Genomic DNA, 12,776 nt, shown 5'->3' on the forward strand with positions numbered 1-12,776 from the left:
AACAAGTACACTGCTGTTCCACTTGTAGAACGATCATGTTGCGTTCTCGGGAAGTCCAGACTCCCATGTAAACTTATGAAGTTCGGACTAGCAAAAACGCGAGTACAGACTTGCGTACTTGAGTATTTAGAAACAGCCTAACTAACCTCAGCTAACGCCAGTTAACAATGTTAGCCTTCATTAATAGTAATAAAAATCACACAGCAATAGTACCTCGAAGATACTGAAGTTTTGCCCATCCCATTCTTCTTATGAAGTGGTGATGGAAATGCATTCCTGACTGTGCACTGCTGGCTCTGGGTCCATTGTGTAACCGATGCCACCAACATAAACAGGACACTTACAATAGAGCCTTTATTGCGTGTTTTGTTTGGGTTTCCAGCAATCAGAGAAACTACAGGGTGGGCCATTTATATGGATACACCATAATAAAATGGGAATGGTTGGTGATATTAAAGTCCTGTTTGTGGCACATTAGTATATGTGAGGGGGCAAACTCCTCAAGATGGGTGGTGACCATGGTGGCTCTCAACTTGGTTACAGCCAAAATAAAACAGAGTCAGGAAGTGCCAGGATACAGGTTTTGGATGAAAAGTAGTCACTGCACTATACAAGACACATCTCCTGGATGCACTGGTACGCATCTTCAGTGATATATCCTGGGGTCATCAGGTGTTTCGGGTCTCACAACATCATACACCCTCACCCAGGCGACCCAGCCAGGGGTGATCAGGCCCCGACTTGCGTACCAGTAGCTACCCACGGATCAGCCCTCTTAAACCACAGCCACCTTGTGGCTTTCTCTGCCGCTTCGCTCACAGCCTGGATAGCCCTCTTCTTGGCTGCCCCAGCTACACCCAGCCAGCCTAGGACGTTGCAGAGTGATCATCCTGCAAAGCCCCTACAACCCACTGTTATGGGCTCATAGAAAGTCTTCCAGCCCCTTCCCCTGCACTCATGCACTAGTTCCTGGTACTTTGTACGTTTCCTTTCACTGGCCTCCTCGATCCGCTCTTCCCAGGGCACTGTGAGTTCCAGCTGTTTTGAGGCCTCAGAAATAATGATCATGTCTGGCCGGAGGGATGTTTTCGCAATGTGCTGTGGGAACTTCAGCTGTTTACCCAGGTCAGCCTGTAGCTGCCAATCAGAGGCTGTGTTAAAGAGGCTGGTTGTTAAATGTGGGCGCACCTGGGGTTTCTCTCCAGCCTTAATGAAAGAGATTGCCTTCCTCGGAGCATGATGGTGCTTGCTGGTGCTGATTGCTGAGGCAATCTTTTCAGCAACTACTCTGAGCACCTGGTCGTGCCGCCAACGATACCAACCATCGGCTAGGGCCTTTGGGCAGCTGCTGAGGAGGTGTTCTAGGGTCCCTCTTCCAGAGCACAGGGGACAGACAGGTGTCTCGCTCTTCCCCCACAGATGGAGGTTTGCTGGGCTTGGCAGTGTCATATACTGCCTGCACTAGGAATCGGATCCGGTGGAAGTCTGCCTGCATGACTTTTGCCCAGGTGACCTTACGCTGCAAGATGCTCTCCCACCTTGTCCATGCTCCCTGCCGCTTAAGGCCTACGGCCCTACTTACTCGCTCCTCCTCCACACCTGCTCGGACCTCTTCCTGGAGTAGCTGGTGTCTCTCCTTTCCCTGTGCCCTGCTGACCTGGGCCTTTGGGAAGTACCCCCAAGCCTGCTCCTCCTGTTGCTAAGACCCCCACCAGTGTTTTCTGCCTCAGGCGTGACTCTGCCACCTCAACTGCCTTCTCGGCCTTCCACTTTCTTCCTGTCCTTACTTCGATACCTGCTGATGCCACCTTGCAGTCTTTATAATCTCTGTACTGTAGGGCTTCTCATGTGCGAGCCACCTTGAACTCTTCTGTGAGACCACTGAAGGGCAGTGTTGGGACTAACGCGTTATTAAGTAACGCGTTACAGTAACTACGTTATTATTGTGGTAACGAGCACGGTAACTAGTTATTATGCCAAAATCAGGAACGCGTTAGTCGTTACTGGGATTTAGATAGGCTCGTTACTCGTTACTTCGTGTGGTGGCTATCACGGAGCTTCCACAGATTCAGTAACATTAGCAAGTGGTGGAAGCCAGCAGGTGGATGAGAGAAAGGGGACGCAGAAGGAAGAGAAACCCGAGGTGGCTGCCGGTCCGAGTGTGAACTGAACTTCAGGTAAGAAGTTATGACCTGCAGTCTATCTGGGTCTGATATAAACCAAGTTTAGGTGGAGTTTATTTTCGTTATTCTGACTTTTTCCATACTGCGTACTAGCTAGCATGACGGAGTTTCTATACAGCTGGGTGGGAGCTATGATGTTGATGTTGAACTTTATTTTGTTCATAAGGTCAATTATTAGAGTTGCCAACCGTCCCATAAAAAACAGAATCCTCTCATATTCAGAGAAAATATCACGCGTTTCGTATTGAGGTGAAAAGGAACACAGTTTGTCCCGGACTTCAGCTACAATGAAAAAGACACAAAGCTGGAGCTGCACAGCTGCCTCTTCTTCTCTCATTCTCTCCCCCTCTCTCTCTCCTGTTTCTACTTCAATCATGAAAACTGATGATCAATGATCAGCTGATCGGCTTTTCTCTCTTGTTTGTTTATCGCCCACTTTGCGCCAGAAAGAAAAGGATGTCGCGGTAAACAACAGCAGCACGTTTAAGCTTGATCAGCTGTTGTTAGAATTTATTTAATATTAATTTCTAGTATCAGCTGATGTTTGTTGGAGCCACAGCTGTAAAAGCTGCTGGTCATGATATCTGTTTGGTTATCTGGTGAGAGGGAAACATGAAGATGAAACCAGGAGATGTCCTTACTGAACCATCAGAGCTGAACAGGTGATGGAGAAACAGGTTTACCTTTTAGGTGACATGAATGAGTTGAAAGTTGGAAGTTATGAGCTGTTTCTGAGAGACAAATAACACCAGGATCCTTTTTTTATGTAGCTGACAGCTGGTAACTGTGCAGGGGCGGGTCTAGCAAAGAATTGCCAGGGGGGCCAGGTAGGGCATTAACCGGGAGAGGTGGGCACAAGGAAATACTTTTCTTTCTTATTCTCATTTAAAATGTCTAGCTTTTAAAAAATAATTATCTGAATCTTACAACAAACAATTGATAAATTGATACATATATACCATCAAAACAGTGTACATCACTGTCACAACAGCGTTTGTTTTCATTCAAAGGCTTTATGATTTTTCCTATAATGGTGGGCCGGTCTCTAGTCAAAATGCCCGGGCCGATTTTTTGTCCCAAACCAACCCTGTATGCAGCTCATCTGCAGTCTCGTGTTGCCTACATCTTCCTATTCGGAAGGCAGAATTTCCGAGTTCTGAGTACAATCGAAAGCACCACGACTGCAGTTTTTGTGTTGGATGTAAAAAGCGCACATGACGCTGTGACGTAGGCTTACCCCCATACAAGGCAGCACTGGTGAGGCTGCGGGGAAGTCCCAGCCACTTACGAAGGAAGCCACTGATCTTCCTTTCAAGGGATTCCACAGTAGTTATTGGAACTGTATAGACAAGCAGAGGCCACAGGATTCGGGGCAGGATGGAATGCTGGTAGATCCAGGCTTTAAATCTTCCAGGCAGGCCGTACTTATCCACCTTAGTGAGCCACGCTCCCAGCTCCTCATTTGCCTTCTGAATGGCAGCAGAGTCTTTCAGGCTGGAGTCAACGAGTTTCCCCAAGCTCTTGACTGGTTGTTCCGTTATGGATGGAATAATGGTTCCTGAGATTGAGAACCGGAACTTGTCTGTCACCTTCCCCTTCTTCAGTACCACAGATCTTGACTTGGAAGGTTTAAAACTCATCCTTGCCCATGAGATGAGTCTCTCAAGTCCTTGCAAGCTCCACCTACACCCTGGGACTGATGATGTTGTGATGGTGAGTTCATCCATATAGGCTCTAATAGGGGGCTGACGAACATCTAACCTTGTTAGCGGCCCTCTGCACTCCACCTCAGCAGTCTTTACCACCACGTTCATTGCAAGGGCAAAGAGCGTAACTGAGATGGTACAGCCTGTTATTATAAGTAACTGACCCAGAAGTGACCCTTAGCCTGATGTTGGGGTAATAGTCCAGGATCAGGTCCTTGATCTTGCTGGGGACATGGTGGAGGTGTAAAGCATGCATGAAAACAACCTGTCAATATTATTTATATGGATTGTTTGTATGGATAGCACAACCCAGTGGAGAAAACTGTGTAGTTCTAGCTTAAAAGAAACAGCCTACTAAACATAATATTGTTCTTTCAATATTATGTAACCATATCACAACTACATGTCCTTTTACTCCTAGTGTCAGTCCAAAATGAGGAGGGTTGCATCAAGAAGAACATTCAACGTAGACTCTAGGCTAAATAAAACATGTGGATATAAAATATCAGATTTCCATGGCAGATCAGCCAAGCCCGGATTAACTCTTTCTGTTGCTATTGTTCAACATGGTGCAGGTGGAAATTTACCTGTGATGAACTAGGACTAGGATGAGGAAAACGGAGAAAACGCAGCGTCAAAGGTGTGCGCCTTTTTTGACGTCACACTGTGCGCCACGTTATTGTTTCAGTGAAATGAATTTCTACAATGGCGGACTTAGACAAAATACATTTACTGTTAATTTAACTCTCTGCAGTGTTTAAAAGCTTACATATACACATACAGTTACTGTTCCTCCACATATAGGACTCAGTTCTGCTTCTATGTGCCATCTTTGTTTACTCTTTACACCCATGTTTCTAGAGTTCTGATTGGCCAACATTTCTACACGGTTAGGAATATATCGCCACCTGTTGCTTTGGCATGTTCCTGGCAGTGTTTTCCTTCGTTCTTGGCATTTACGTGTGGACGGGATTTTTTTTAAAGCGAAAACGGAAAATCTCCGTTTTCAAAAATACCTGTGGAAGTGTGGACGTAGCCTTAAACATTGGGGCCACAACAGGCTCATACACTGAAGACACGACAATGTGGGGAAACAGACATGGGAAGAACCTAAACAGACAAGAACTAAATAGGGAAACATAGAGCTCAAATATAGAACTAACTGAAGCCTAAACAATACAAGCTAGAACTAGAAAATGACAATACAAAAAACGCAAAATTCAGACTACTGGAACAAAAGACCCAGCGAATGACAGGTCGTTTAGCCTGCTGTGAACACTCAACTTGATCAGCTTCACCACTGCACCAAAGGCACAACTTTCAACGGGGCAGTCACGACAGTGCCCGGGTGCCAAGTCAACACATTGTTATTTGAAAGAACAAAGCTCAAATTAAAATTATGTGCTTAAGTCACATTTGTACCTTATATAAAGCCTGACTTCATACAACTGCCTTATAAATTCAGTTTTAGTTGCTCATTGATTTTACAGTGATGAAAAATAGTTCCATTCTGAAAAGTGTTGATGGTAGGAGAGCATGCTGGGAAATGTATTGCTTGTACTTAATGGCTTTACTTCTTGTCTTAGTAAAAATGCTCACAGTTTTGAATTATGTATGCTCTCCTTGTGTCTGTGTGGGTTCTCTGCAGGGTTCCCTTACAGTCTAAGGGTTAGGTTAATTGCAGATTCTAAATTGGCATGAATGGTTAGCTGTTGCTCTGTGTTAGCCCTCTGACAGACTGGCAACCGCTTACCATGGCAACTGGGATAGAATCCTGCCCCTGTCAAACTTTGCATATTCAATATGTCTAATTTTAGCGTTTTTGAGTAAGAAATTTCTTACATACACCTTTTGATATCGTCAAAAACCTCAGAAAACATCAGAAAAACAGTCAAAGAAAAAAAAAAACAAACAAACAAAGATGTTACAGCATGTGTACGTAGGTTATGATTTTGAGTTTTACAGAACAGCATCAGCTGTCATCTGAAACCAGTTCCTTACTGAAGTGCTGCAACTTCTGTTTATTCAGATTTTTCATGAACACAAGAAAATGAAAACAACATGTAAGCTGCAGGGTGTTGTTTCTTTGTTTAACATCATTGAACTGTGAAAATGACCAACTGACAGGCTCCATATGTGTATGTCGTCAATGTTGAAATAATGTCATTTCACAACATTTCAAATTTTCTTCACTTCAGCGTAGAGTTCCTCCTGGGCACAAGGAATCTGTGTTAAGTTGTTTCCTGGCTTCGTGACTTTCACCTGTGCATACTCCGTATCCTGCTGCTGTCCTCTGTCCTGCACTGAGTCAGAGGATGCTTCATGCGTGGAAATGTTAATCTCTCCATAATGGATGTTTTCTTCAACTTCTTCTGTTTTACTTCCTGGTTCTTCAACAACTTGCTTTTCATTTATTTGGATCTATTGAATTAAAATAATAGAAAGTTCTTTTAGCTGAGTCAGTTCTTATGCTACATTAAATGATTAAACTGCTCTGACAAAGATGCTACAGTAAATAACCACTAGAACAGTCAGGTATCCTATAGGTAGGGTTTTTGTTTTGTTTTGTTTAATTTCCTTACCTGAATCTGTTGTTGTCTTTGATGCTTTGATTCTAAACGGCTGGAAGACACAGGAAGCAGTTAAATTAACTATATTAAATATATGTGTGAATAAAGTTAATCTGTTGGAAAACAGGTATTTCAACATGCAGCTAAAATATAATTGACACTAACTGGTCGTGTTTTCTATTTTCATATGTAATACTTACCAAACAAAGATAATCAAGCAAAGTAAGATTAAGAGTACAATGATCCCAATGATTATGCCAGTAATTTGAGGCAATGTGACTCCTGATGTGCTTTCATCTTTACCTCCAACAGTCACATGAATCTCTGCTGTCTGATTACCCAGATCATTAGTGGCCACACAGTAATAAACTCCTCCATCTGTTACATTGAAGCTGTAAATCTCTCCTTCAGATACTTTCACAGCTCCATCTCTGCTCTTCTTGAACCAGGTGAAGCTGCTGACTGGAGGTTTGGCTCTGCTGGAGCAGGTCAGGTTCACCCAGCTGCCTACTGACACCAAACCTGATGGACTGATGGATGCTGAGGTGTCTTTAGGAGCATCTGGAGAAAAGAAAAAAAAAAGATAAAGAAGAAGAAGTGATATCCCATATCACCGTGTTTTCCTATAGGATTCAGTTCAGCAACAAACTCTGATTGTCTTACATGAAACACTGAGAGTCTCTTCTCTCTCTGCTGTCTTGGTGTCTTTTCCTTGGTTCACAGGATATCTGGCAGAGCAGTTGATCTTCTTTCCATCATCTGTGTCTGACAGAGTGATGGTCTGCTGGATTTTAGTTGTAAAGCTTCCATCTGTGTTTTCCTCTATTTTGTTGTGAGAGTCTTGTTGGAAATTCCAGGTGAGTTGAGGAGGGGAGTGTGGACAGGGAGTGAGAGCTGAGCAGGTTATAGTGACAGACTCCTTCTCCTTCAGATCACCTGGGATTGTAATATTGAGCCTCCAAGGAGAATCTGTGGTTTCACATCAAACAGTTTGTAATGTGATAATACTGTCAAGAAACAGATGGCAATCAATGACAACAACGGACAAAAAAAATCCAAAACAAAACGTGGCATTTTCCTCCTTCCTGATTTCTTAGTTGTTGCATATTTGTCTCACTTAAAAGTTTCAGATAAAAACTCATTTTATTGTTAGACAAAGATAACCTGAGTAAAAGTGCCCTTCCTAAACAGATCACAAAGGCTCGACTCACATTTGCTAAAAAACATCTTGATAATCCCAGAGAAAATATTCTTTGGACTGACGAGACAAAACTTGAAATTTCCCATTACAACTGACATAAAACTAGCATTTAATCAGAATAACATTATAGCAACAATCAAACATGGTGGTGGTTGTGTGATGGCCTGAGGCTCAACCCCCCCCCAAAAAAAAAAAACCTGAATGAAGGTTTTGGAGCGGCCTAGTCAACGAGGCTTAAATCCAAAAAATTAAATGTAATGCTTTGATCTTAAACAGTCTGTTCATGCTTGGAAAATGTAGCTGAGTTAAAACAATTTTGCAAAGAAGAGGACCAATATTCCTCCAGAGTGGTGAATAACTCATTACCAGCTATCAGAAATTCTTCATTACAGTTCCTGCTGTCAAGGCATTTCATTTTTCACAGGAGGGACAAGATAGGTTTGGATAATATTTTTTCTTGGTAAATAAAATCACTATTCCAAAACTGATTTTTTTAATTTACTCAGGTTATTTTTGTGTTATCATAAAACCATTTCAAACATGCAGAAGTGAGAAATATGCAAATGCTGTTTTTAATCACTAGCAGACAGGATTTCTCCTTTTGCGTCCCCTGTAAGTGCAGGGAAGAGATGTAGAGAGAAATTTGTGTCAGGAAGGTAGTTTGTGTTGATGCAACATTAACTTGTAACGTTCCCATGGAAACCAGACTATTTAAAAATGTAAAAAAAAAAATCATAAATATTCAAACTGTGACATTTTCTTTGTTTGCAAAATTTCTAATCTCTTTTTATTTTCTGTTTTGTTTTAGTTTGTTTTTTGCAGTTTTTCCTTGAGTTTTCTTCATTTTAAGGGATTTGCACCAGCATCTTTACATTTGATCATAAATTGTTTTTCTTTTTGTTTTTTAATTGTTGTTGTTTCAACAAAAGCTGCAGGTGATTATACTTTATTTCTTTATAAAAATGAAAGGAAACTTTCTTACCTTTAATTTTTATTTGAAGAGGATAACAAGCAGCTGTTGCTGTGAACGCCGAGTTCACAATTCTGAAGTAGTATGTGTTTGTGTAATTTGTGGTTAAATTGGAAAACAGAGTGGTGCAGTTTTTCCGTGTCAGGTCTCCTGTAATATTCATTGGATAGGTGTTAACTGACCCACTGCTGTCGAAGATCACATTATTTGGATTACTCGTAATGTCATGATCATTTTTAATCCAAACTCCAAAGACATGTCCTATACTGTTAAACGATTCTGGTCCAGTTCCACTAAAGTTACATGGGATTTTTAAACAAGATCCACTCAGAGCTTCCATCTCTGTTGGTGCAGTGATGAACAGGTTTGAACTAACAGAACAAGCAGCCAAAGGACCTGAAAAACCAGAATATCATGAAAATGTACAAATGTAGACAAAGAGAAAATGAAAAATCTGACTTTAAGAGCCATGGGTTTGCTTTTGATTTTGTTCTGTCAATAGCTTCAGTATAAACTGTGTGACTCTGTAAAGTATCTATCTGCACTGATCTGTCAGACCCCAAATGACTGAAATGAGATGGCTTACTTGGAATAAAGAGGAGACTCAGTAACATGATGTCTGTCATAAACCCCATCACCTGAAAAAATATGAAGAAAAACAAATAAGAAACAAAAACAGGAACTTGCCTCGTTTTATAAAGCACTTAAAAAAAAAATTAAATAAAGCCTTTTTTTTTCATTACAATGCACAAAATTAGTAAACTGTATGAAAATTTTCTTACCAAATAATCAGACTGCTACAGACGAGAGACGACAAAGTAAAAGTCAATGTGTGATTTCAGCAGAAACACAGCAAGTGAAACACTTCTCTGTTTAGATGTTGTAATGTCAAAGCAAACAGACCTGTGAAGCTTTTGGTTTTTTGTCTTTTTTTCAGTCAGTCTGCTTTTTATGTTCCCATCGTGCACTCTGCTCACACTTCAGATGCTGCCACTCCCACCTGCCTGCCTCTAGATTCACCTGACCTTCCACTCACATGCAAACATATTCCTCATTCTCTCAGTAGTTCCCTTGCACGCACTAGCAACTTGGCTTTGTCTGTTCTGCTTTTTTTCTTATCAGTTCTGATCTGCGTTTTTTGAGACTGTTGGCTGTTTTGATCTTAGTGTCCATGTTGTTGTTATTTTTTTTAATTTACTAAATAAGGACTCTACATTTTTTATTTTTATCTAAAATTTTTATATCCCACTTTTGAATCTTTTGAATCCTGTCAGAAGTCACTTAAATATAATGGAAATGCCAAAGATGACACAGTTTAAAAGGAATAGATTTTTTTTGCAGCAGCAGCACCTGAATAATTGCCAAAGAGCTTTTACCCACAAACATAGTATCAACATGGTGTATGCTGTATCCTTCCAAAAAAAAAAAAAAGACAAAAGTGGCATGTCTTTAAAAAAAAATCTGCAGCAGAGGGAAAAAAATTCTCCCTTTACAATTTCACAAAAAGTTACCAAGTTAATGTCCATGTGGCAGGGGTGTGGTCTCTGGCGTGCTGCAGTGGAGGGGTGGTGCAGTGAGCGCATGGGGTGGTTCTGGTGATATCAGAGGGGATAGGTGTAGTGATGGTAAATTTGATTCTTTTTACTGAATCGAGTTTTAATGAGTCACTCACCAAAGTGAATCGGGTTTTTTGAGTCATTTGATTCACTGAGTCAGTTGACCAGAGAGTGCAAAAAATGTACATTTTCACTCAAACTTAATTTCTTTTCTCTTTTCATGTAAATCCTACTGCTAAGATGAGTGATTCTAAAAGAAAACAACAATTTTATAAAGCAAAAAAGAGCAAAAAAATGTCTAAAGGGAACATTTATCTTGTTTATTTTTATTTTATTAGTATTTTCCTTAAATGTGTCAAGTATATATTTTCTCATCTAAATGTCCACTGAGCCGTGAGCCAGGGGGCGGTAATGCGCCTTAACATTGGTTGCCAACCAAGAAGAAGAAGCTGTGAGCCCGGAGGGAGGGGGTGAGCGAGTCCTGAGTGACTCGCTGGCTCTACGATTCAGCACAGGAGCGAGGGGGTTAGCGAGTCCTGAGTGACTCGCTGGCTCTATGATTCAGCACAGGAGGGAGGGGGTTAGCGAGTCCTGAGTGACTCGCTGGCTCTACGATTCAGCACAGGAAAGGAGGGGGTGAGTAGCTCAAATGTGCTGTTAGCATGTTAGCAGAGCGATGCTACTGTGAACCGAGGAGCTATTGTCTTGATGTGAGCTTCTACTCAGGGTTTTTTCTTCCAGTTCAGAGCAGAAATGTTTTTGTTAAGATACTGGATGTTGTGTTTTTCTCCACAATTTTAATTATAAGCTAGATATATTGCTGCTAACAGCAACAGGGATGAGTCAGTGAGTCAGTTGGGCTTGTGAATCATGATTCATGAGTCAGTAAAGTGATTCTCGAGTATTGAACGATTCGTTCATGATTCGCGCATCACTAGATAGGTGATTTTGTTGGGACTAATGACTCTCTCCCCTTTTTATAGTGGCGGAGGAGACTGGCCAGAAGTGTATGTAGTGGAGAAGGCACAGAGAGAGCTGGCTCTGGGCTACAAGACCTAAAAGCTTAAAGCCACGCCAGCTTAGCATAGTGTACAGCTAGAAATTTTATTGACGCACTTTAGCAGGCCCAACACGAAATAAAATCCTAAAAAAAAATATTTAAAAAAAACCCACAATCATATCATTTTAATTCTACTTAACTAACCTAGTTAAGTTAGCTAATACTGATTTTGTTCTGAACCTTTGGAGGAGAAAGGTGGGAGAAGATAGAGCAAACCAGATCCAAAGATTCACTTATATGGGCTCAAATTGTCGTCATAAATATTTTGTACTTGTAAATCAAATGCGTAGTTGAGTTTTGTAACCTTGTAAACCAAAATATCTTAAAATTTTATGTTTGTGCATTTACCAATGAGATGTGTGTTTAAAAAATGTTTGTAAAAAATATTTACACAAATTACAATTTTTTTTGTTAAGGTCTGATTACAGATACAAAGCAGAAAACTGCATGTAAAACTGCGCTCAACTTCCCTGGCTGTGTGTGATTTTCAACTTACGAGTATGTCATGGTCCTGGGCAATGTTCCCTCTAAGCTACGCGCGTGCGCAATCGTGCGCTGCTGGCACGGTCTCCGCGCACAGAAAATCAGCGTTGCTCACAAAATAAAAATCTAACCTGAATTGAAATTAAAATAAATACAATAACAATTCATTCTGTTCTGCAGTGTGAGTCAGTAAGTGACCAGTGATTGGCTGCTCCAGCCAATGATGCGATTCACATTCGTATATACGCAGCTAATCAACGTTGTTGACAGGCTATGACAGCGTCCTTATGTGCCGACAGCAGTGTTTTAGCTGACAAAGTGGCGTGGCTGATGTGGAGTGAAGCCACGTTAATGACAACGTGTACAACCATTGGAGATGTGAGCAGGACAGACGGAACAATTAACGGAAAAAAGTGTGGACTTTATACCAGTTCTTACATTGTGTTGATAGGCCACGTAAAACCAGGGTTATGCTAAAAAATTAAATGCAATGTTTGTTTATTTTTTTTTTTTCATGAATACTATCGTGTTTTATATTTACTGCGGGAAGAAACGGTAAAAACGGCGTTTTATAAGGAAAGCGCTCGGAAGCACTCTCCGCCTGTGAGCAAAGACAAAACCAAAAAACTGTGGAATGTTGGTGGAAAAATGTACCATGTCAACCAATCAAAAAATGATATGGCAACGTGGCATTTAGATGTTTAGGTAGGGGGGGCATTTTAGGAGTGACGGCGGTGTTTTGAGATGTGAGAGATTTGCGACGTTTAGCGTGTTTGGAGTCTAAAGTGAATGTGTTGTCTTGTGTAGTGAGTGTGTAGTGTAGTCAATAGTTTTCTTTTGTGTGTCAGAACAATGAAGCGACTACTGAATGTTACAGGTGTTACAGGAGTGATACATCTCCTGTTGTCAGGCCTGCAGGTATCAGGCTGTTGTTCTCCTTTATCTCATAGTGGACAGAAATTATTTTTGGAGTGGCACAAATAATTTGTGTGGCATCAAATTTGATGCAGAACACATGATTGTTCTGTAAATAGTTTGAAATGTTTA

The 12,776-nt window shown here is 41.2% G+C and overlaps 1 protein-coding gene and 1 pseudogene across 1 annotated transcript in view; both read right to left on the bottom strand.

Moving 5' to 3' along the window:
* Positions 1-729: 729 nt before the first annotated feature.
* On the bottom strand, positions 730-4,145 carry LOC134634174 (uncharacterized; annotated as a pseudogene).
* A 1,922-nt stretch (positions 4,146-6,067) lies between these two features.
* Positions 6,068-12,776, bottom strand: part of LOC134634175 (vascular cell adhesion protein 1-like) — a 62,622-nt gene continuing 55,913 nt past the window's right edge. The window contains exons 6-8 of the mRNA XM_065471654.1: positions 7,123-7,428; positions 6,763-7,020; positions 6,068-6,192 (exon numbers count right to left, since the gene is read on the bottom strand). Of these exons, the coding sequence (XP_065327726.1) occupies positions 6,068-6,192; positions 6,763-7,020; positions 7,123-7,428 (689 nt within the window). The remainder of the gene's footprint in view (positions 6,193-6,762; positions 7,021-7,122; positions 7,429-12,776) is intronic.

The sequence above is a fragment of the Pelmatolapia mariae genome, linkage group LG9 (assembly GCF_036321145.2).
Source record: "Pelmatolapia mariae isolate MD_Pm_ZW linkage group LG9, Pm_UMD_F_2, whole genome shotgun sequence".
Classification (NCBI taxonomy): Eukaryota; Metazoa; Chordata; class Actinopteri; order Cichliformes; family Cichlidae; genus Pelmatolapia; species Pelmatolapia mariae.